We start from the raw sequence: 25803 nt of genomic DNA, 5'->3' as shown, positions 1-25803 counted from the left end.
ACACTGCCCAAGGAGAGGCTCTGTTTAAGAGAGGCTCTTCAGATCCCACTGCCCCCAGATTTTGACTTGAATGCCATCCCTGGAACAGACAAGGCTGTCAGTCCCTGTGCTTCCTCTGTATCTCTGCTGAAGAGAAGTTAAAGGTTTTTTGTGCCCTGAAGCCTGCCATTACCCTTCCATTCACCTCACAAATGCAGCTTTTAGAAGCCTCAAAGACCTGTTGAAAGCAGAGAATTATTTTCTGCCCTGTTTTCCCTCCGCTCACAGCTTTTCCTTTTTCAGCACTGACTCTGCCAGCATCAGTGGGGTGGAGAGGCTGCCCGGAAAGCAGTGTTGATGCTGTTTCTGTCTGGGTCTTGGCAGAAACCAGGCTCCTTCCAGAACAGTGTGAGAGAAAGAGATTCCAGGCTTGAGTCACTGAATATGCGTGTGTGTGTGTGTGTGTGTGTGTGTGTGTGTGTGTGTGTGTGTGTGTATACACACCTCAGCTCCTCCGTCCTTCCTGCATTGAACTTCTTGCCTCAGGGGACCCAGTGCCGAATTCCCAATCTCTCCTGCAGACATCCCAATTCAGACTTGAGTTTCTGATGTATTAAGGACAGATAAACCTGACACCTTTGTTTTGTCCCCTGGGTAATTTGAGATACAGTATGACCTAAAAGTTCCTGACGTTTGTGTGGAGAGAAATAATGAGGCAGAAAAAGAAAACAGTTGATGGTGTTAACGTGCATGCAGTTGATTGGCAATGGAAACCTGTGTTCTTGATTCAAATCAGATTATGAATGGAAAATTAGATTCTTTTACAAGAATGCATAGCAAAAAGAGGCACAGAGCAAGCTTGTATCTTTGCAAAGACTCTGAGATCTCAGCATGCCTTGAGATTATACTTCCCTGCTGTCATGTCTTTTGCTTTACCTTGGAGTCTGCAGGATTTTGTTCCTTGCACATTCTGCCTGCTTCATCAGCAACCATCCAGGATCTTCCCACTGACATCTCCCCTTCCCTTCACCTCTGTCTGTCCACCCAGCAGCACAACCTGACTGAAGAGGAGGCAAGTCATTTCTTATAAAGTCCCTAATAAGGTCTGTGATGGTTGAAAAGTCCTTTATATATCTTCACTCTCTTCACTCCCCTTTCGTCATTAAATTAAACCCATTTTTGCTGTGCTTAGGTCTCCGTGTGTACAAAAAATTAAAGCCTGTTGTTTAACTCCGTTATTGAAAGATAATTCAAACTGAAATTGTAATTAAAATGTACTGTGCATCGCTGAAACACCCACCATTCTAGCTGCCTGTAGTCCTTATGCACAGTCTCTCTTTTGTCTTAATTTCCTCAGGCAAGCAACTGTGTCTTCTATACACACTCCTTCGTCCCTTAGCTCTTCTGCAATAAAGCCTTGCTTGCTGACACCCTCAGGCTGTTTCTCTCCTTTTCTTCTACTCTTACAACTCTCCTATTCCTTTCATTTTAGCACAGCTCCAGTCAGACAGCCAAACAGTTGTACAACAATAAACATTATGTTTGTATGCAGTTGGCAATTTTGGCTCTCAAATGTGCCAAGTGAAGCTGAAGATGTGCTTGCTGTAGCCCAGCCCATACCTGACCCAGGCATGCAAGGGGTAAAATTATTGTAATTCTTGTATTGATTTTTCATGTGTCCTTCCTTTTCTTTTAGAAATGCTTTAGAAAATCCTTAGCTAATGGTCTTTTGATAAGCAAATCCAAGCTGGGATTTTTTTCCTTCCTTCAGTGCATACAGCTGGCCATTCGGGAGGGAGGTAAAAATGTTGGTCTGCCAGAATTTCTGCCTCAGTGGTTCGTTTAGGAGAGAGGTCAGATAGCGAGGATGTGGCAGCTGCAGCTTTGCCAGCAGGCTCATTTAGTGCTACGGTGTTGAGCACAGGCAGCTGGGAGGCAGAATCAGGAGCCTCCCCTGCCAGCTGTCTGAAAGAGGTGGGCTCATTTGCCAATCAAAAGGCGTGAGTCTTTGCAAGATCAGTGGTGTGTGGCATGAGAGAAGGGGGCTCACATTCACTCTTGGTAACACCTGCCTCCCCCTTGCCTATACTTGCCTATACAACTCCCCAGAAGCCGTGTTACACCTTGCTTAGGCCAGCAGTGCTTTAGCACCAATCCTTTCTCCTTTGGGGCTACCTGTGGTCTGGCAGCAAGCAGGGCTAGCTGAGGTGGCAGTGTCATATCCTCAGCCCTGAAGGGACACCCAGCAGCTGGAAGCTTGTGGTAACAAACCTCTTCTGAGCACACTCCCCCACCAAAAAGGGTAACAAATGCATGAAATACATCAGCATTAAAATACTAAACCATGACATACACACATGATGTTGGAGATCTGTGTTAAAAATTGTCATCATCTTTCCCAGCACATTTCTGCTTTATTCAGCATGAGTCAGGCTTTCCCTGAGCCCCTTTGAGCTCTCCTTGCCATTGGAACTGCCACTCCTTTGACTAGAGGCTTCCGCTCAGCAGTGCACGTGTCTGATTTCCAGCTGCAGGGCTCTGCAGTAGGGGTGGCATCTGTCATCCCCCAGCCCTGCTTCCTCTCCTGCAGCTCTTAAAGCAGCTGCAGCCAGAACTTTGTCTTTCATCTTGTCTTTCAAGGCTCTTTCTCAGGGATTTCAACAGGGACATGAATTTTCTCTGGCCAGTTCTGTTTCCCTCTACCCCTTAGAAGCATGACTGTGTTTTGTCACCTATTCTTTTGAGAGGTATAAGGGGAAGGCAGCTGCCAAACCCTCAGCCCTGCACCTGTAACATGGGGGCATTAAGGAATGTCATTTTGATTGCCTTCTCTTTTGCCATCCTCTGCTGTCTAACACCAGCAGATACCAGCCCTGCCTAAGAAAGGATACAGAGGATCTCTTGTGGATGGGAAAAGATGTAATAATTTATAATAGTTTGGGACTTATCCCTGAGCCCAGTCCTGATTTCTCTACCAAAGCAAGGGCCAGCCTGGAGGAGGAAGGTGGCAGCACCCTGGCCTCTCAGCCAAGGCAGCATGCAGGGAGCAGGTTGGAGCACCCACTGAGCCCCATCCGTCAGAGCATAAACCACAGAACAAAGCCAGAGATGGAGGCATGAGCTTTCTCTAAACTCTCTCTAAAGAAAGAGAAAGAGGAAAGCTTTACCTTTCTGAGGTAAAGCCCCAAATCAAAATATCAAAATGGTAGGCCAGGCCCTTTGAAACTGTACTTGTGAGGTCTCCTGCTGCCCTAGATAAACTTGCCTGCCTCCTTTCCATCTGGCAAGACTCAGAAGAGAGGAGCAGGAGCCTTTGAGCTGCCCCAGGTGTAACAACAACAATATTGAGCTGTCCCCAAGGGCCACCATGCCCCAGTGATCTGGCAGCAGTGCCAAGTGCCACCCAAAGAGCTTTTTCAGGTATTTCTGGAGCAGTAAAGAGAAGTGTAAGGGCATGTGAAACGCAAGAGCTCTCCAATCCTGCTCCGAGACAATAGAGGCCACTATCCCTCTGAAACAGAATTACTGCCAACCTAATTAATGAAGCTTAATCAGCAGATTGGTTAATCGTAAACTTATTAAATAACTAATCGAGCTCTGAGGCTGTGTGTCATTTTTCCAGACTGTGGGAGCCCCACAGAGGGAGGGATCAGGTCAGTAATCCAGTTAGGGGAGCAAGTTTGCTGTGTGGAACAGCTCTCCAGCTGAGCCGAGTACCCAGGACTTGAGCTCATGAATTGAATAGCAGGAAGAGGCACCCTGAGCTGTGCATATCCTGTTCTCCTGCAGAGTTTCATAAACAGGCAATTCATCTAATGAAACAATGCCTGAAAGTTCCCTTTTGGGCAGCAGAGTAATTGGAGGGTGACATGCTCTCCAAGTACTCTGCTCGCTGTTAACCCTCCTTCTTTACCTTTTCCATGGAATAAAACAGTAGTGTTAGCCAGCCTAGTTGCCTGTCTCCATCTGCTTTCATCTTACTAGACAAACAAATTCAGAGTTTTGTTTGAAATCCATAGATTCATAGAAACCAAATGCAGCAGTTGATAAAGCAGACTGGATCAAATATAAAGTATTTTGCTAAATAAAGCCAGAAACATGGCTTGTACTGTCAGCTGCAGTTCAGTCCTGGTAGAAGAAAAGGCCAAGAGTCCTTTCCAAACACAATGCTGGAGTCAGGAGGCTGTGACTCCCTTCTAAGCTCGTGTGCTGTGTGGCATTATCACTCAGGACTTTATTTGTTTTGCCTACTGAAGGAACTCAACAAGTCATTCCAAGCAGGACTATCTGCCAGTCAGTGAAAGCTTTCCCAATGGCAACATATTAAAAATATTTTAATTATTATTTATTGTTTTATTATTATTTTAAATGTATAGTTTGTGTAGGCGATACAACAGATGCTCTCTCCCATAGACCAGTTTTTAGCATGAAAGTGTGGACATTTGAGTAAGTGTCTGTGCAGTTCAAGCCTGCTGATGTCACACTCTATTCAAGTGGTTTTTTTGTACAAATACACACTGTAGGATGACATCCTATGTAATGAAATGCTGTGAATATTCAGCTGAGCAAGTTTGTACTACTATTCTCCTAAATACACATCACATTTAGTACATGGGCCAGTAACTTTAATGCTTCTTCACAGAACATCAGAACTCATAATAAATGTGATGTAGATACTAATATCACCTCTGTGTATCTGTAGATTGTGCCTATAGCATAAGTGATGTTTTAAATGAATTGAGCTATTTAACTGAAGAGAGCTAAATTGCTCTTAAAAGACTCCCTTTCTTGGTTTTTTTCTCTTTTTTTTTTTTGTGTATCACATCATTTAGCAAGGTGAAACGAATGGCTTTGACTTAAACCTGTGTTCAGTTGAGTAAAAATAATGAGGGGGCATTTGCAGAAGTTCTCCCTAGGTGAAGTAAATTAATTCTCTTTGTCCTTTTAAAATAAGTTAAAGGAGAGTGTAGCTCAGTTTTATGGATTAGGTCTTTTAGAGATCAGTTTGTAAACAGAAACTTTTTAGCTGCACTCATCAGGATGCAAATGCTTCCCCAGATATCTAACTTTGTTCTTCTGGCTGCCAGGAAAAATATTCTTTTAAAAGTAAATGAAAATACCAAATAAGTGCCTTTCTGAAGGTAAATGTGGAAAATTTTTTTTAAAAATTACATTTAAATATTGCCAGTGCTGTTCATACATTCCACTTTTGACAGTGACAAATTAAATTCTTATATGCAATATTTTGCAGCCATTAGGAATAAAAATCTCAATCCTTTAAAATTAAGTGAAAAAGCACATGCTGAATGAGAAAAAAAATAAATGCCCTTGTGAGGTAGGAGCTGTGACAATAGATGCCTTTGAAATCAGTACAGAAAGGTGTTGAAAGATGAAGAGAGATTAATTGCTGCCTGCTGCTACGCACTCGCAACCTGTCTGCATAAAATGGCTGCAGAGACAGCTCGAGCAGAGGACTGGGAGCAGGAATCCTGATTCTGTGCTCCCCTGCTGCCACAGATCCTCTACATGGCTTTAAGGTAAACCAGTTGTATAGTTCCTAACAGCAGTAAAACACAACACAGTATTTTGCAAAGATGATTCACTATTGTGTTAAGCCATGAAGAGGTAAAATGCTCTGTGTGTTCAAAATAGCGGTGGTGTTTTTCTGTTTTTTATTGAAGTGTACAGCCATGAGGTTTTCATTGCAGGAAATTACCTGTTTTCTTCTGGGGCTAAGCCAAATTGTGGGCAGAAGCAGAGAAGCCATTCCTTCCCATAATTACTGAGGGTCAGAAAAATGAGTTGTGGGACTGGGATAGTGTGGCAGGGGAATGAGGACATGCTGCTGGGATCATAAAACCACTTTTGAGATGCGTGGTTTAAATAGATGATAGCTTTGGTTTGGACTGGAGCACTCCTTTACGCACTCTCCTCTGTGCTAAGGAAGTGTGATGTTTTGGTGTGTGCTTTCAGAAGGGAAGTGCCTTCACATCATCCAGGCCCTCAGAAACCTCTCAGGAACTTGCACCGGCAGCATTCTAGTGGAGCATTACCTCAGAATGATCCCTGCACTGCTGTGCATGCAATGCACTGGCTGCTGCTGTAGTCACTCCCATGCAGGAAGTGCTGCATCCTTGAACAATGGACACAAACACAAACTTTGTAGTCCCTAGGACATTTACCAGTTCTCAATCAGGCTTTCTTGGGAGCTGAAGGGAGCTTAAAACCACTCCCAGCCCAGTGGTGTTTGCGCCAGTTCTCAGCCATGTAAAAGGCACAGAGCAGCAGCCAGATCAACAGAACATATGGAAATGATGCTATTTGATCTTTAAAACCAGGTCCAAGAGGGACCTTGGAAGACAGATTCACACATCTGTTATTTCTAGCCAGTTCACACAGCTGGAGCTAGAAACTAGAAAATAGTTCACTATTTTCCCCAAATTTGTCTGGGTCAGAAAAGTAACATCCTTCAGCTAAGAGTACCACATCTCACCCAGGCTGGTAGTTGGATGACATGGTTGTCTGACCCTTGTTATCTGAACAGTCCTTTCTGAATCCTTATTCAAATGACCTGTCCTGAATAATCAGTGCTGATGCCTGGCCTGTATCAGCTTGAAATCATATTCCCTGTATTCATAGCAGGGGACTGGCCACAGATAAGTCCTTTCTGTTTCTTCTAGACCTGTTTAGTAAAAATCACTTTTCTTTTGCCTTTTTTATCCAATGAAGGTAGGCACAGCCATCAGCTGCACTAATGCCACCCACATGGTCACACTTACACTCCAGGGAGCGCTGAGATCAGCATGGTCCTATCACACAATTTTCTTACACCTTCCTTTCCATGCAGCCTGCAGGCAAAGCCCAAATTTATGTATATACCCTGAAATCCTCCCCAAGAAGTGACACAGTCCTCACTAACAAATACTCTCTGTCAGAGGTGAAAGGTAGAGAAAATTTCGGTGTTATCTGGATTCATGCTAAGGTCCCCCAGTTAAGCAAGGCAAGTGAACTGAAATCAAGACTTGGGCTTGAAGAAGCTGTATTTCATTCTTTCTCCTTTCATTTGCTCATTAATCTGTTCATCATTCAGCAGAATTTGAGCAGATGTATTAATTTCATTCCGTGTGTAATTTAAATTCTCAGCTTACTTGAGAAATTAGAATTCATTAGGGAATCACAGTCCTCAGCCTCAGAAACAATTTAGCTGACTGTGGGGGACAGAGAGAGAAATATATCCCAAAATCTCATCTCATCTCATCAACCTTGAAAATGATAAAATACAGCTCTATCACACTGGATTAATTTCTCTTTGTCTGCCACTGCAGCAAGTCCCATGGGTCCACACTGCGCTGTCCCCATAGCAGGAAGCTCCATCTTCTCCTGCTCAGGGAGGTTCAAAAGCAGTTGAGTTACTGGGGTCCAGCCAGCAGCTCTCAGCAAAGAGACAGGAGCAATCAGCGTCTACTTGTTCCACCCCACAGTGCAAAGGAGGCAAATCTAGCTCATCTGCCATAAAATAGTGTTTGTGCCAGTCAGGCTGCCTCAGCTGAGGGGGCTGCAGGTAGTCAAGCACAGTGACAGTGTGACAATAGCACTCTCCACCCACTACTGTCTGATCTTAGCCAGACTCACCCACTATCTTGGGACAAATGGAAAATGTGGATTTGGGATGTCTGATTCTCCAAATAGCTCTTCAGTGTAGTACATGATGTTCACCAGATTCCTGTATTGACTGCTTTGCCTCATGCCACAAAAGGAGCAGTTCTGAGGAGACTCAAGCATATGACTACTTTTGACATTTCTGGTTTGGGGAAGATAGTAGGCAAAACCAAGGCCACCCCTACATAGCAACATGCACTGAACAAAATGTTCAGCATTTCATTTATAAAAGAACTTCAGAAATGTGATTACAACTGGCTATCATTTTGTTTAAGTGCTGAAACCAGAGAAATAATTTCAAGGATTCATTCAAGTCTGATTTTCAGTTTAGACACATTCATGTTAAGTCCATTCTGCTTCCCACGCTCCATTACTATTTTCTCTCATCATAAAACAGCTAGACAGACCCTGCCAGCTGAACAGGTAACCATTTTAGATTGCACTAAATCATATCAAGCAGTGCTTTAAATCATTCCTTAGGACTGCAGGTATTCCCATGATAAGGGGAGAATTCAGCCCTTCTTGACCATCTAAAGAGTCATCCTGGATCAGGCAGGTGAGTGAATACTGGGACAGGGATGGTTTGCTGGATGTTTGGCATGCTGGGGCACCTTACTCATTTTACAGACAACTATGATAGGAGACCATTGCCAGGCAGGACACAAGGCTGGGCCACTTGTGGTGCTGATTGTGCCTGCAGCATGCATTTTCTTTGCTACTTAGGTGTTATCCCTGCCTTACTGAATGCTCCAAGTTCTGCTGGGCTGTTGTCACCATCAGAGCTTACTTTGAAGCAGAATTTGGAGCAGATGCTGAGGGCTCAGTTGGAGCCAGCAAGCAACACAGGCTGGTGTGGGGCTACAGGAAAGCAGTGGTTTATTCTTTGAGCAGATACATCTTCCTTTATATGATTTTTATGCCATAAGGGATGGAGTGTCTCAAAGATGAAGTGACAAGGTGAACAATAAAGGAGGGGCAATATGGGATGTAGTTGGCAGATCCAGATGAAAGGCTCTTCCCCATGCTGTTCAGAGCAGTAGAGTGGTGTCAAAAGGATCCTGGACCCCCTCCTCACATACACACACACACACACACTCATGTGCTGCTCATGTGTTCTTCTGACACAACATCCAGGATTAGCTGAAATGAAACTGGTGCAGCCAAATTCCCCCGTTAGTCTGACTGACAGCTGCCTGTATTCTCCAAGTTCTCCTCTGAAACAGAAAACTGCTGCTTTGCTTCGCTCAAGCATGGAGACAGGTAGATTGTCTGGTTTGGGGTAACCCTGGCTGGACAGCAGGAGCCAATCAAAGCTTCTCTATCACTCTGCTGGACAGAGGAGTGAAAACACAGCAACAACATGGGCTTTCCACTGGGTCACAGCCTCTTTCAGGCACCCACCTGCTCTGTTTTGGGGTCCTCCATGGACTGCAGGGGAATCTGTTCTGATACCTGGAACAGCTCCTCTTCCTGCTTCCGTACTGATCTGCAGGATTGTTTGTGACACACCTTCACTCCTCTGGCTGGCTTCAATTGTGCAGGATTTCCCCCCCTTTTCTAATTCTGTTATCCCAAAGTCTCTACCACCATTGCTAATGGGCCCAGCCATGACCAGCAGCAGATCTGTCTTGGAGCCAGCTGGCATTAGCTCTGTTACAACAGGAAAACATCTGAAAGCTTCTCACCTGCACAGCCCTTCACTACCAAAAACTTGTACACAAACAAAATACATCACCCATCACAGTGATCCTGCTAATGATCACAGAGGATCTTCAGACTCCTAACTGAACATGGTTTGTAATGTCAAAGGCACACACAAACCCCTTCATACCCTCTCAACCTTCTCTGCTCTATCTTGCTTCTTGAATGCAGTTTCTGTCTGGAAAAATTAGTGAAAAGCCAGAAGGAAGCTGGGTGTGGTGAAGGCTCCCCTCTGTGCTTCAGCCTTGCTGGTGTTGCTGATGATTGCTGGCAAGCCATCACACCTGCACTCACACCCACCTGTAACCATTTCATCAGCATCCTAAAGCATTGGCAGCTTGTCCCTCTACTGTGTATTTGTGGAGCTGGACCATCTGATGGAGATGAGGGGAAACTGGGTTCTGTTTAGTGTTGTAAGTATTTGCCTCCATAGTCTTGTTTTATCTCTCTCTGAACAGCAGAATCCTTGTAGCCTGCAGCACACCAGCCTTTTATTCTGGAGACAAGCTAACCAGTGCATTTGCAATTTTCATACTGAGAAATTATTCTGATTTAAGGTTTTGATTTCAATCCTGAATCAGTTTCTTAGTTGCTCAAGCCAGAGTGAGTTATTAATCCAATCCTTTTCCTGCCAAGTTCCATGAGCATTTATTCACCTCTGCTGTCAGCAGGAGCAGGCTGGGTATGGTTTGTATGTACTTTTGTGTCTGTGTTCCTCATCATCACAATCTCTAGGCATCTCTGCTGCTTATTTCTCCCTCAAGAAAGGGAGCCTTGGACTGTGCCACCTGCTCTGACTTGTGAGGAAGGGAAAGCGTTAGTTCGCCTTGAACCTGCACACAATAGAAGCATGTTGCTTTTCCACAACAAGTGGGAAAAACTGCTTTTCTTTCCAAGGAGAAATACAATCTGCAACAGAAAAAAAAAAGAAAAAAGAGAAAACAACCCAACAACAGAATTCACACACATTGTAGGAGAGGCAGAAGCAAAACAAATTCACTATTCAGGTTCCTCAGCAAGCAGTCTGGTACACCTGTTATTCAGGCATGCCACAAAAGTAGTTTCCAGCATTTTCCCACACTCTGGAGAATTTTTTTTTAAGTGGTCTCATTCATGCATTATTGGCCTCATGCTTAGCTTTTCCATACAAGCTGTGCCTGCTATTGCACTATGAGATTTGGGAAGTTAGCTCAACTTCTGTGACTAGCTGGTAACTCAATACAACAGATCTTCCACGAGAAACAAGGGGGGAAGGACTTTGAATCAGAAAATTTATAATCATTTTATATACATGCCTGAGTTCCCATTGCTGCTGGAGGCAGAGCCATATTAGTAGAGCACAGTATTGGAGTCCATGCAGCAACCAGCTGCACACAGGGACAAGGTCTCTGCCCGTTGTATGCCTCAGCTGGGTTTCATCAAGAAACTCCAAGACCTTACGGTCTTGGAGACCAAGATTTTAGTGTGTTGCTGTCAAGATGCTGCTATGAGTGAAGGTAGGTTAGTTTCAGTCCCTGGTGACCTTGGAGAAAGTGGGACACAGCTCATCTGGCCTTTGCAGCATCCCTACATAAGAGCTGGCAAGGTCATGTCCTTTGCTGTTAATTCTGCTGCACCTTTTGCTGCTATCAGATCTGGGTTTCTTGTTATGGTGGCCAGCTAGGCTATTGCTCTAATTTTGCTTTTCCCGTTCCTATCTCCTGTGCAGAGAAGCAGAGGGAGCTGGCTCGGAAGGGCTCCCTGAAGAATGGCAACATGGGAAGCCCAGTTAATCAGCAGCCCAAGAAGAACAATGTGATGGCACGAACAAGGTAAGGGACTAGAAAAATACTGGCAACTGTGCTCTGAGCTGCAATCCTTAATGGTCCTGGGGTGGTCAGGGACAGTGTTCATTGCATTTGCCTACTGCCAGCCACACTGCAAGAGCAGTGATGGCCCTTTCTGGAGCTGGAGGGCACAAATGCTCTGTGCTTTGTTGCATCCCGGCCCCTGGGAAGGTGCAGGACCAGTGGTAGTGCAGCATGTAGAAGGCAGAGGCAGTCCAACCAGGTTAAAATCAGAGAGCCATCCAGCCAGTTCTGAGTAGTCTCAGGTAATGCCTAATCCTGCCAATGGGAGAGGAGCTGTGCTGCTTCATGAAACACAAACTGGTTTAGAGCTTAGTTCTGCCTTGGTTGCTTTTGTCACTGTAAGTTCCACTGCTCCTTTTTGATGGTGACCTGTTCTGCTACTGACTGATTTAATGAAGGCTTGTAAATAATCGAGCTCTGTGTGCCTTTCTATACACCTCCTCCACTCTTGGAACAGCATGGTCACACTTCGCTGGAGATGCTTTGGAAGAGCTCTGTAAGAGAGTATTAGGCAGTGTTACAACCTGCTGTAAACAAAGACATTCTGAGATGAATATTTTCTTTTAGAATATTTTTATTTTTTTCCGCACAGATTTCAGTACACCAATGTATTACTTACTTGTATTCAGAAGGGAGGAAACCCTGTGAGCCCACAGGACTGCATGCTTTGCATGCTGCTAGAAAGGTGGCAGGTTTTAGTGGAGGACCTCACTTAAAATGACAGAGGGATCTGCGGAATGCTGGATGTTTACTGATGAGCAGGAAAGTTGCCTGGATTACCGTATCTTGAGTAGAACAGGAGCTGCAGGTCAGAGCCTCTCTATATGCAATGCATCTGAGAGATGAGATTTCTTGTTCACACTAATTCCCCAGACCCAAAATATTAGTCATAAAGCCTGACAGGACCTTGTCAACTTTTATTGTAAGCCCCTGAAATACAGGTAGCATATGCTTCGTTGCCTCATCTCTGTGTTTAGATGTTGAAGCCATATAAAAGAGCCAGACCCTTAATGACAGCAAGAAATTCAGGAACTGTGCTTAGCTGGGTTTTCCATGCCCACTGTTCCTCCTTATCTTCCAAGTACATTCTGGAAAAACTTGTTTTCTTTTGGCAATAGGCTGCAAGCTAGCATACTGAGAGGAGTGGTAGCAGATTTGCTGCTTGAGAGGTTTAGAAACACTGAAATTAGTGGAGGAAGATAATAAGGGAGAAAAGATGGGATATAAATAGAGGTATCTACCTGTAACATGAGTGAATTTTCCATGGAGAGATTGTTGTATCCAAGCTGCCGATAGAAAGAGCAGAGCAGTGACACCTATTGACAAAAGATTTCAAACAGCCAGCTCAGTTTTATTTCACTTAAAAACGTCTGAGCACCTCTAAATGGTTCAGTCTGTCTTGCTACAGACAGGACAAAAACAGCAAGGCAAGCTTGTTCGAGCAGCTTTTCACAGGGTAACAGTTTGCATTGTAATGGGATCTATTCCAGGAGGATACACTGCAAAACTTCCAGATTATGGTTTAAATCTGAACTGTTGGCTTCCTCAGGTCTCTGCAGGAGAATGAGCTAAATCCATTTTCCCCTTTTTGACAGTTCTGCTGTTCTCATCAAATATGTTTTCCTTTTGTGCTTTGCCTCTCCTAGTCCCCATTCTACCTCCTCCTTCTTCCCTAAGGCCTCTGTTATTTTGTATTATCCCTGTGGATTTCTGACATCCAGCCTCTCCTTAAAGGTTGCCTTCACCATTCAGTCCCCTTCTGGGACAAGGGTGCAGCCAGTCTTATAGGTGAGAGTCATTGGATCCATAACACTCTCAGTCTGCCTAAAAGCAAATTAAACATGGATGAGGTAAGGGTAATGCTGCACTTTCCCTGTGAGCACAGACAGAGTCCACAACACCATCCACACCACTTGAACACAGCTGGATGCTGCAGTCCACTCAGGGTAAGCTAAACTTGGACCTTGTGGTCCAATTTGTGTTGCTTCAAGTGAGCAAAAACACAAAGACAAAGCTGATACCAGGACAGCTGTGGACAAAACCAGCTACCACTGCTGGTTTTTCAAAGGACAGAGGGAAGTGAAAATAAGGACAATCAGGCTGTGAGGGAAAGCCTTAAATCAGGAGCAGACACAATATAAGAATTTTTGTCTGTTGCAGTTAAATTGAAATTTTTTATTATTAAGAAAAAATACATTTCTCAAGAAGAAGATGTGGGATTTTTTTCATCAAGTAAATATCACCACAATGTTCTTCTCCTAGATCCCCTAAGAGTGTTTTGTTCACTGATGATTTAATAACAACTGTCAGTGAGTATATATGGAGCACAGACTGGAAAAATGGAGAGTGAAAATGGGAGTCAGTACTTCTGATATCTGTACAGGCAAGCCTGTGCTGCCAAATTGCAGCTTCAGTTCCAAACATCTTTGCTTCTTGACTTCCTGCCTGCATACCTCAGGAGCAGAAGGCTTGTCCTGCTTCTGTGAAAAGGGCTACTGAATTTTGCAAGTGGATCCCATTTTGTCCAATCCCCTGCTGCATCAGTTTGGAAATTCTGCATCAGTTTTTTAATTAATTTATTTAATTTATATTTCAATGAATAGTAAGAATAGTAAGAAATTATAACTAATTGTGAACCTATATATCTGCTTCATTACAGGATTTGATATATCTTACTCTCCCTGAGCCTGCCCACTGACAGTGCTTGCCAGGACTTCTTATTTCTAAAATCATTAATGGCTTGCTGCAATTTTCTGCACAGAAGCAGAAAAACCTTTCAGGTAGTTAGAGAGTAGTTGGAGCATGGATGAGATGAATTATCATATTTAGATTTATATTTCTTAAATTCTTAGTGAAGCATCATTGTGCATCATGATGTGTTGTTAAAGACCACTTGGGAAAGAAAACCTGAGTTAACTCTTGAAAAGAAAAGATGTTTGTCACTCTTGTGGTTCTTACCTGCTGAACAAAGAATCTTATTCCATTTGCTGGGTTTAGTTAATCTTACTTTAAGTGTGAATCAATTTACAGTTGGTTGTTTTTGCAGTTTTTTGGATGAAAGAACTCTGTTGTGAACAAGATACTATTGAATTCACAAATTTTCCATATCCTGGAAGTTCTGAAGCCTGCACTCCATTTCGCAAACTCTCTCAGGCAGTTAAAGATGGAGTCATTCTCAGCCTTTGTAACATTTCTGATTAACTGAAAGTCATCACAAAAAAGTGGAATTTAAAAAGTGCTGGTCTAACTGGTTTTTTGTGCTGGGCACACCAGGTCAGATTTCTAATATTACTAAATTCGGGATGGAGACCTCAGAAGTGTAGTGTTGCCAGAGGCCTGAACAGGTATTCAGAAAGAGACACCACATAATATCCCTGATGTCCAATAGCAGAACATTGGGATCACAGAGCCTCTGACTTCCCCTAGCCTCCTTCTCCTAAGTACTTACTGCTGGTGTCAGGTAGCCTTGCCAGGAAAAAAACAGGCAACACAAAAATGAAACATCTGATATGACAAGCAGTGCTAGCCAAACAAGGTCACCAGATTGAGGTGCAGAGTGTTCCAATTTTTTATTTTTTCTTCCAGGAAGGTGTATGTTCCCAAGGCATGCCCAGTGTTAATCACTGTGAAACTGCTCGCACAGCTTGCTCCCTCTGAATTGCACCCATTTAAACATCTTCACCAATAAGTGGGGGCTTGCAAAGAAGTGAAATGGGGAAAGCCAACTATCATATAGCTTTACCCTTGGCAGTGTGTGGTGCTGAGCTTTACTGTGTGGTTAATGGACAACATTTAATTATTTCAGGCTCGTCGTACCCAACAAGGGCTACTCGTCGCTAGACCAGAGTCCAGATGAAAAGCCCCTGGTAGCCCTGGATACAGACAGGTATGCTAAAGGTTAAAAAGGTGATACATATGATGGCTTAAGTGAGTTTTCATGCCAGAGGGCACCACTGAGACTCTTCCCTCCACTGTTCCCTCTGACCTGTGCTGTGGTGGGTCTCTGTGTGAGAACAAGTGAGGAGAGCTGTGAGAAAAGAGCAGGAAAGATCTGAGGGTCATAGATGAAAGCTGCTCTACAGGCTCCCTTGATGTAACTTCTCTGTACCTCAAGAACAGTTTTGTGGCACAGCAAAGATATCTAAGTGGGAAATACAGGTCTCATCTAACCAATTCCTTCTTTGCTGTATCTTGTACTTCCCTGCAGTGATGATGACTTTGATATGTCCAGATATTCCTCCTCGGGATACTCATCAGCTGAGGTGAGTTATACTCTCTTCTGCCATCTTTGCTATGAATGCAAATAACAGAGCAGCCAGAATTGGCTTAGAGTGGCCTTGCACAGGCAGAAATGGCTACACAACAAATTTAGTAGTGGTATAGATTCCGTGAGTCTGGAAGGGGCCGTGGCAGAAACTGAGTCATGGTGCTTTCTTCCCTGGTGATCCAGTTGGCTCCATATACCTCAGTGCCATGGCACAGAGATCTGCCCATCAGCAGTTTTCACAGCTACCTTTGGTTTCACTCAAACTTTCCCTCATTGCACTTAGTCCTGCAGTGACCCAGGAGGACCAAAAGCATCATCTTGTCTGACATGGCAGTTCAGCAACTGTATGCATGCCAAGGACATAAATAAAGGATCTGAGGGTATGCTGTGATTTCCAGTTATTGGAATAATCAGGGTCACCCAGTGTGTGTTTACTTGGAGCAAGCAGAAATTCCAGAGAGGACTTGCAGATATGAACTCTTGCCCTTTCAAAGAGAAAAGGCAGGAAGTTCAGGCTTGTTAGTCCCTCTACATTGTTTCTGAGTATATTCCTGAATTCTCTCATTAATTTGTTGCTCAGGCTCTGGCTACTGCTCTTGCAGGAATTTGCATTCAGGATGCTGAGCAGCCATTCTGCCCACAAACTGATCAGAACTCTTCCCCCTTGTATCTCTTCCTTGGATAAAATACGTCTGAAATCCTGGGAAACAGCCAAGAGCAGTGACCATATCAGATGATCTGAGCTGTTTCTGTGCCCTGACGAAGTGTTGTTTATACAGATCCAGCTAGACAGCACTTGGATCTGAGACCACAGAGCCAAACTTTGCCATCTTTTAACTGCTCTAGTGTGCCCCAGACTGAGAGGGGGGAACTACCTATCTGCCACTAAATAATATTATTACATTACTTTAACTGAGGACTTGTCCTCAGGGAAAAAATTCCAGGACAAAATAGTGTAAATCACCCTAGATACTTCTATTCTGAAGAGGCTAGTACCCTCCCCTCACCTGAGGCCAAAAACTAGGACTGTGGGGCAGCTGTTAATGATGGGGAAATACACTCCAGAACAGGGGACCTCCTTCGTTTGCTGACCACCAGAAGTAAGAAGTCCCAAGTGTTTGACTGTTTGTCTCTTTGTCTGTAGCAGATCAACCAAGACTTGAACATCCAGCTGCTAAAGGATGGGTACCGGTTAGATGAGATCCCAGATGACGAGGACCTCGACCTAATCCCCCCTAAATCGGTCAACCCTACCTGCATGTGTTGCCAAGCCACCTCCTCCACCGCCTGTCACATCCAGTAGTGAGGCCGGCAGGCTGTGATCAGTGCTTTCCACTATAACTGTAAAACTTAACAGCCATTGCTTCCTCCTATGGTAGGACGTGCACCTCTTTGTGTTCATGGAGCCAGGAGAAACCAAAAAATTCATTTTATGATTGGTTGATAACTTATTTTAAACTATGGTAAAACAAAAGAGAAGTTGCTCAAAGTGCCAGGCAGTGCCTGGCAGAACTGACTGGTCTGAAAAGCGAATGCAGAGGGGTCCAGAGATACCTCCTTGGTTTGTTTAGGCACTGGGGATATTTTGTAAAGTGTCTTTTTTCAGAATGGGAGAGGTCAGATGGGACTTCAGGTAATCCTGCCCATTGAAACCAATCCATCTGCAAGATTAGGGCAAGTTGGAGGTATCAAAATGTTTTACCAATGTGAGGAAGTCAGTTCTTAATTCATTCACTAAACCTGTTTCATTTGCATAACCAAAATGATATTATAACTGGGGCACAGGAATGGGGACGGACCAGGGCATCCTTTCTTATGGCAAGGCTAGCCAGGACTAGCACCACACAATTCATTCACTTGCAAAGGGACAAATAGGTGACATTTCACTGTGAGTCAGTACTAGCTAGAGCTGTTGTGTCACATAGCCAATGCAATCTGCCTTGAGCACCACATTAAATTACCACTAAACACATCAGATTCGATCTGCAATCTACTCATGCACTTCAAGGATTTGCTCATTGCCCAGGAATACCAACCGTGCTTGTGACTTCAGTTCAGTCACGTATTCTGACTTCAGCCTGTATTTAATCCCTGTCCGACCCATCTCTTTCCAAAAATCTTAGACTTTGTTCAACTGAGAAGAAATTAATCCTGCATGAGTCAGGACTAGAGATGAACGATGGTGCTGGAAAAGCTAGTTGAAGAAAGAACATTGTAACAGTGCTTAACTTGGCATTGTGTCTCTGGGTGCCTGTGGGAGAGGCTCATTAATGCTGAAGTCATCAGTGTGGTGGGGGTCAGACTTGAGAGAAATTTTCAGCAACAGCAGAGTTATGAACAGATTCAGCTGAAAGATGCCCATGTGCAGAAACACTCCCCATCACTCCCCATCTGCCCAGTTGTGAGCCAGTTATGGTCCCAGGTCAGGAGCACTTGGGTTTTATTTGGTGCTGGAAAAGTTAGGAAACCTGTTACATTAGGTTGCTGGCCTAAGCTCCCAGTTCCCCAGCAGATGGTTTTGAATGCAGAATCACTTCTGGAATTAGGAAACATGTCCTCTCACTGGCTTCAGCATATGCAGGGGATGGGCTGGCATTTTTCTTGGTGTTGAAATCTTTCGCCATAGGCACAATTCTTGTGTTTTCAGAAGGAAGAACCACCTGCCTTGCATCATCACCTGCTCTGTAGCCTGGGAAAGGAAAAAATGAGGGCAGTTCTGAGCTTCTCAGCAGAATTCCTGAGTCACAAAGCAGAGCCTGAGTTGTACCACCACAGACAGATCCCCCATCTGAAATCTGTATGAAGTGAGCTGAGTCTGTGAGAAGTCCTACTCATAATTAGCAAGAGATTTTTTCAGCATCCTGGGCTTTTACTCTCTGCAGTGCGAAGCTTGATACCAGCCACAGTGTGAGTGAAAGAGCAGGCACACAAGATTCATGGGCTTATTTATTTGATGGTATTGACAGCTTTTAAAGCTATTCTTGTCCCCTCTCCCTAAAACAACGTGCTGCCACCCTGATTCCAGGCCATAGAAAGAGGACTAGAATGGTACTGTTTTCTGAGCATCCCTGCCTCTTCTACTAACCATCCTCTGTTAGAGGAAGTGGTGGTTAATTGCCCAGCTCCTGAAGGGGTTCTGTTTCTCAAGTGAATCCATCTCCTTTTCTCACCACCTGGTAGTGCTGAGGGGGAATATTTCCAAAATACAACTCAGGTTGAGATTATCTAATTGTCTGGAGCTGGAGGAAGTAGAAAGTAGAGAGAAATATAAAAGGGAAAAGCATTCCTTAAGGAGTCTTTTTCAATGGGGAATGTAGTTAAAACCTAATAGAAATTCCATTGTCAAACCAAATCCTACATGGACATGACCAAGGCTCTTTAAATCTTCACTCTTCTGGAGAGGCACTTTGCAGTTCAGCACTGGTATCATGGAATGTCTTCATCACATTCATCCTCCTGGGTCAGTCTCTGTGCCTTCCAGCCAGGCTGCACACACTCAGCCTTTCCCACAGCCCTTGCTCAGGAGCTTGGAGCATTTCGGAGTGCCTGCTAGAACAACAAGCCATCTCTTCACCTAGGCCAGCCCCCGAGGGCTGCACATCCCATGCTGCCATCACAGAATCATGCCATCCTCTAGGTTCAAAAACACCCTTAAGATAACTGAGTCCAGCTATAACCAAGCACTGTCCTGTTCAGTCCAGGATAGAATGAGGCTTGCTGTCACTGTTATCTCTCAGGGTTAACATCTCTCCTCGAGGGACAGACTTGTCCACTTAGTGGACTTGGCAGTGCGGGATTAACAGTTGGATTCTGTGATCTTAAAGGTCTTTTCCAATCTCAGTGATTCTATGATACGCATTGTCCCATGGCACCATGACCAAGTCCTTTTATTGCGCGTTGCTGGTTTTTGCCTGCCATGTGCCCTGAGACATTCCCCAGCCCTGCAACTGCCTTTCAGCCCTTTGCATTTTGTGATGTGCATCTGCTTCTAGCACAACCCTTTAGGGAGGGAGGGAGGGAGATGAATTCAGATGTCCTACCCAGTGCTTCCTCCAAATACAAAGTGAAGCACAACTCAAGTGTTTTTGCCTGTGCACAGAAGGAGTTGGTTGGAGAAATAGTTGGTTTGGCATGACAGTACAGGACCATAAAATGGCAATTTTTTGGCTTCTCCTCTCTATGCTTTGTGTTCATATATTTTATTAGGGGAATAATGTAGAAAGGGTGGGGAAAAGTAGTTACCTATGTAGGGTTGTTATCAGAAAGGCTGAGTGGCTTAAGGCAATGCACATGTGGCTGTCATAGAAAACTGAACACTAACCGTTATGAACTGCAGCCCCTTCAGCAGATTATGACCATACAGCATGCTTGTTGGCTCATTATGGAATACTGAGGACTGCCCATTGGTATGTGTCAACCACAGATGAGGCTGGCTCCCCCTGTCTGGTCTGTTGTTCAGACCTTTGCTTAAGCCAGCAGGTTTTCCATATGCCCTCAGTCACAGAATGGATAAGGCTGGAAGGGGCCTCAGTGGGATCATCTGATCCAACCTCTCTGCTCAAGCAACCCTTGTTGGAGGTTATGCTGTGGTGATTTCCTGGGAAGGTGTGGAGATAGATGACTATCCTGGCACTGCTCTCCTTAGACCAGTCTTTGCCACCATGACCAGAAGAAGGCAGAAGGCAAGAGAGACTGACTCTCTGTCACAGCATTTCTACAAAATCTACAGAGCTGCTGGGTGCCCTCCTAAATGCAGATGGCATGAAGGAAAGAAAATTGTTCCTTCCTCCGGTCTTTGCACCAAACAAGATGGCCCTCTCAGGCCACGTTTTCAATCCAAAGTTGTACAGAAAACCAAGGGGAAGACACGATGGAGTATGAAATGCTGTATGTCACTGTCTACCTAAATTACCATGCAAACAGGATATAAGGATATTGCCTCCTGAATGGAATTTGAATTTGATGCCTCCTAAAGCCAGACTGGGTTTTTGTTAGGATTTTATGTAATGTCAGTCACCAAATTACAAGAGTTTCAGCAAATCCTTTTCTATTATCAGATGTTAATCTGATAAAATACCATCTAATATTCTTTAATGTGAGCTGGATTTGAACTCTGGGGTCTCAGCACTCTGTTCCATCTCTCTTGTCCCCAAATTCCACATTTCCATCCTTTAGGAGGAGGAACATCCTGCTAGTCTTGAGGAAAGTCTATAGATAGCATGGTCATGTCTGCTTTTCTGGTGTTTGTAAATAAACTTCAGCTGAAAGGAGAGTGATGCCCATCCTGAAGGCTCATTTGATATCTGACCAGACACATCTTGAAGTCAACCCTTGGAAGAGCCAGTGGGTGATAGCTCACATTGCTGCATGCCTGTCCCTGACATGTGCTTGGCCATTGGATCTGCTGTGCTGTTCTGGCTGACCTGCCTGCAGATGCCTTGTAACTGCAAAAGCAGGTGACCCATTCCTGCGTCATGGACTTTGAAAGGACAGCTTCCCCACAGACAAGATGGATTCAGCTCCTTCTGGTATGTTTCACTAGCTCTTGTCCCAAAAGAAGGCACCCACTGCATTCAGCTTTTCACTGTCTGACACACAAGTCTGCAATCCTGAACAGAATCCTTTCCTTTCCATGCACTGTCTGATCCTGGGCTGGCCTGCAGGCTGTGCAGGAGAATGCAGGAGGCTTGAAAAACGCAGTGCCCTGTGTGTGACTCAACAGAAACATGAAGATGCTTTTGAAGAAAGGAGGGACCCAGCTGGGCAACAGATGGAAAACAGGAAAAGGAAAACAAGCAATAACTGGAAAGATTGCCAAGTACTGTCTTGGCCTAGGGCAGATCCCCGTTGTCCGAGTTGATCTGTCTCAGTGCAGTGCTGATGGCAGCTGGGAGCAAAGCTTGCTTTCAGATATACACACTAGAAACATCTTGTCCCTGAGCTGGCACTGCAGCCAAATACAGCCCTGGCAGGTCTGCTGGACTGTTAGAGCACAGAAATGAGATCTGGGATCCTTGCTGCTGTTGGTATTTGCAAGTCACATCTCTTGATGTCCATTCCCTTCTGGAGCACATGGGAGAAACCTGCCTTCCCAAAGTGCTACCACCATCCTGCATGGATACTGCCAAGTGTGAGAGGCACCATTGATAGGTCAGTTCTGCAAGCAGGATGTAAATACCATGCTATAAAAATTTAATTCCTATTTTCAGAGTACTATTCTGCTTTAACTCTGTTTGCCATCTTCTGATGTTCTTGCCACATGACGGAATGCAGCGGGGTGGAGGCTAGTACAGAGGTTAAACATCTTTGGAGAAAGATGTTTGTCAAGGATACGTTAACTAGTTACATGTCAGCTGATTGTTGCACAACTGGCTTCTGAGTTTGCCTGCTCCCAGAGGGAACAAAGATTTGTACGAAGATTTGGTGGCCCAACAGCACCATCCGCTGATAGCAGAATTAAGGAGTTTAGGAGTGTAGCTTGGAATGGCAAGTAGTGATGAAGGGGAACAGAAGACTGAAAGGCTCATTTTTGGGATATTCCCATGGCAGTTTCATGCTCTTGCTTTGATCATCTTAGCTTTTAGATGGGTGGTTCTGCCTGGGCTCCTGGCTTCAAACTCACCTGAGGTATTGCCACTCTTACCTAGAGAGCTGAAGGCTTTGGTATCTGGCTGCTGCTTGGCTCAGCAAGTTTGGGCTGCATGTTCAAAAGCAATATCTGCATAGAAGATCAGTGCTGCAGGGCTAGCTGGGAAGGCATGGAAAGGTCTTCATTTTAAGCTGCTTTTCACCTCTAGGCATACTTGTCTCTTCCTTTCAAGGCTCAGTTGTAAGAGGGATTGCTCCAAACCACACCTCATCAGACAAACCCCCCTTTGTTACAGAACCACACAAGACCTGAAGCAGAAGGGCCAGGAATTTAGCATAAAGGGAGAATTTATGACCTGGGATTATCTACAAGGGGTTTCTCATAGGTGTTGTGGTTCGTATTTTAACTCCTGGTGTTATGCAGCTGAGCTGCTGCATTGCTTCCCAAAAATTATGGCTACCTTTGCCCCACTTGACATTGCTGACAGTCCCAGGATGACAGCAGCTGGATGCTGCCTGAGTGCACCTTTGACAGCTTGCTGGAGAGGCAGAGGCTGGGACTGACAGATCACACAAAGCACAGCCTCATGGCCCACACAGGCATGCAGCAAACCATGTCAGAGCAGCACAGACACCGGCAGGACAGGTTGAAGCTTTCCCCGGTGCCTCTGCAGAGCAGCTTTTCCCATTGCTGTAAAGACCCATTTGCCACTGGTGGTGACTTTGAGCCTTTTGCTTTCTCTAAAAAGCTGCTCCAGCAAAAGATGGATTTGCTCCTCAAAGGTGCTGTGACTGATGGTGCTTGGCCTGTGGAGGTATTTCCATGATAAACGGTGATACAGGTGGTGGGATTGGATCAAGGGTTGGAAGCTACAAAATAAACCTCATTGAATGTGACCATGTCAGACAGTCACTGGAAAGCAGTGCAGTAGGCACCAGGAAAAGAAAAGGCTACTGAAAGGCCATGCTAAGTCCCATAGCTGGTGGGGTATTTACCCTCCCAGAGCAGCATTTCTCCCCTAGCTGCCCAGGTGAGCTCCCTGGGAAGTACTGCTCTTCACCCAGGCTGCCTTTTTGCTTTTGCAACCTAAATAAGCTGCAACTCCATTTGGTACCCACCTTCCTCAAGCCTTTACGATTTGGGAGACACAGTTTATTGTTGAAAGATGTAATACAGACACATAGAAAGAGCAGAAAAACTTGGGCAAGGACTCTTCATGATAGACTTTCATACCCACTCCCGGTTCACAGATGTGTCTGTTTAGTTTCTTTGCATGGAGAAGCTGTGGTAGCAGCTGTGTTCAGTTTGTGGCTGCCTCTGTCCTAAGACAAGCCCCATGTAAAAGCCAGGCCAGCTGTAGATCATTGAACATGATCAGGTGAGAATCAGACAGGAGGGTGGGATTTCTCTTCACCCACATGAAGGCTGTGGAGCTGAGGATTCACCAAATTTGTGCAAAACCTGGTGAGATTCAGCCCACCAAGCTGGATGCCTTCACCCTCCTGGCCTGAGTTCTGTGGGTCCAGGTCTGCAGATCAGGTCCCAGACCTGCCAGCCCACATGCTCCTGGTGTGGGCTGGAGCCCTTGCAGCAGAGGCCTTAGTGGGAAGCCTGTTGCCTCTGCTCTTGCTGCACTGGGGCAGGATGCTGTGTGACACTGGTGGGGCTGTAGTTCTGCCAGGAGAAAGACTCTGGTGGAGGATGAAGTCTTTGCAGTGGAGACAATTCAGGAAGTTGGGTTTTTCCCCCTCCCCTTTTTGCACTTTTTAAACCCTTTTTACTCCTTCCACAGAGGTTTTTGAACCTTCAGTTTAATAAGGGAGATGAGCTGCCATTAAATAGGTTTTTGAAGGGTCTGAAGGCAGGTGCTGGCTTGCATGCAGAGCCGGTCTGTGCCTGACATGATTTCCAGACCTCGTTGTCCAACCTGTAGCAGAGTCACCCCATGAGCTGGGCAAGGACTGGGGTGGGAGGGTCAGCACTGGCCATCATGCCAAACAGCCATGGCTTCCCAAACTGAAGAAGAATCAGACCAGGAAATGGGGGAAGGAGCAACCGCAGTAGAAGGATAGCTAGTTGTCACAAGTAATCTTCGGTATCCGTGTCCAGTGGTTAGTCCTAGAATTGCAAGCCTTGTTATATTGCACACACGTCCTCCTTCCACTCCCCTTTTATCAAAGCAGCCGTCGCCTTTCTTCCCTCTGCCCCATGCACTAGTGATGAGCGTCAGAGGCAGTTGCACCAAAGTGATTCTCAGCCCAGTTCTGCATCCCCCTTTCTCACCCAAACCCAAGGCAACCTGGACAGTTGTTGGCCTTCACGAGTCTAGTAATTCCAGTTGGGTTTCTTTCCTTGTGTTTCGTGGCTTCCTTCCCACACACTCTAGCAGGGCAGTACAGGAGGCTCTGACCATGTCCCAGGAAGTTTCTTTGCCCCCAGCAGCACCTTGCAGACATGCACCTTACTGGGAATGTACTGGGTCGATGCTGGTGAGATCTGGCACTGCCGATCTTGAATGGGTGGCAGCTGATGGGGATCCACCCAAGGAAGTTGGCAGAAAGTGGCTACTGTCCCTTTTCTTTTCTTTTTTGAGGGAGAGAGGGATTTTTTTGGCATTACAATTATAGTCCATCTTCCAGTGGCCAAGTTCTGGGCTGCATTAATAATGGGGTTTATTGACTGTCCAGGCAGGTGTGGAGCTCTGCACTAACCTTAATAGCAAATGTCATGGCTGTAGCCAGAGCCTGCATACAGGATGGGTTTCTTCCATGCTGGCAAAGTACTTTCAGCAGGCTCCAGATGGACACTTCTGACAGACAGAGAAACAGCACTCCTCCAAGTCCAGATCAAATCTGCACTTCCATTTTGTGTCCTCAGCATGGAAAAAAATCAACCTAAGCAAATGCCTTCCAGTCTCTATTCCCCGTGTGGTGGGAGGCATTTCAGGGTCACCAAAAGCAAGATCCTTTTTGGATTTATTTAGAGGAAATACATTTTAGGACGGGAGACCTCCTGACCTTTGTGTTAATCTCAAGAGCAGGAGATGAATTTCTGGCTGTCCTTGCATATAGTGAAATATAGCTGAAACAGCCAAACGCAAATAGAGTTAAATGTAGGGTTTGACCTGAATAACCTTTTAATTAGGAAGATAAATTTGTTGTAGCTTGACCTTAGTCCTTGTTAGGAACCTGCTAATCATTTGACATGCAGAGTGTATTAATGCTGCACTTAACTTGGCCATTGTTTTTTTTATCTGGTTTTGGGAGTTTTTTCACTCCTGAAGCATCAATCTGCATCTTGTATGGGTTTTCTTTTTTTGCCATTCAGATCAGGTAGCACACTGTTGTATTTTTGTTCCCGTCTGTGTAGAGTATTGCCTTAAACTGATCAGTTGTGTTATGGTTTGTTTTGGGTTTTCTCTTTTCTACCATCAGTTTTATGCATTAATTTATTTTAAAATGTGGGAGTTTTTTTCGAAAACATGAAAAACATGTATAATATTTTTTTTAACATTTCCATTGCAGTATTTATCATTGTTACTGGTTGTGTGTAGTGTAACGGAATTAATGATATTAAAAAGCATACATATGAAAACCAGCCTGACAGCCTTTTTTTTTCATTGGAGCAAACAAGGGCAAGGCAGTGTGGACTGCACCAGCTTCTCTGAGCCCCCAGCAGTCACAGATGCTGAACCAGGGTTCACTCCATGCCCTGCTTGGTGCCAGAAACAGCAACTGCTATGACCGGTGTGAATGGCA

General features: G+C 44.9%; 1 protein-coding gene across 3 annotated transcripts in view; it reads left to right on the top strand.

Annotated features, from left to right (window-relative positions):
• FAM219A (family with sequence similarity 219 member A) overlaps positions 1-25642 on the top strand; it is a 101603-nt gene extending 75961 nt beyond the window's left edge. For 2 of the 3 annotated variants that reach the window (XM_033085432.2, XM_033085430.2), the window contains exons 3-6: positions 11048-11150; positions 14995-15075; positions 15397-15451; positions 16601-25642. In XM_033085432.2, coding sequence (XP_032941323.1) covers positions 11048-11150; positions 14995-15075; positions 15397-15451; positions 16601-16759 — 398 coding nt within the window. In that variant the 3' untranslated portion in view covers positions 16760-25642. The remainder of the gene's footprint in view (positions 1-11047; positions 11151-14994; positions 15076-15396; positions 15452-16600) is intronic. The other variant, XM_033085431.2, reaches the window with a different exon arrangement.
• Positions 25643-25803: the final 161 nt, after the last annotated feature.

The sequence above is a fragment of the Catharus ustulatus genome, chromosome Z, assembly GCF_009819885.2.
Source record: "Catharus ustulatus isolate bCatUst1 chromosome Z, bCatUst1.pri.v2, whole genome shotgun sequence".
In the NCBI taxonomy this organism is placed as follows: domain Eukaryota; kingdom Metazoa; phylum Chordata; class Aves; order Passeriformes; family Turdidae; genus Catharus; species Catharus ustulatus.
Note: the sequence above shows the minus strand (reverse complement) of the source record. Positions and strands in the feature narration are given on the sequence as shown.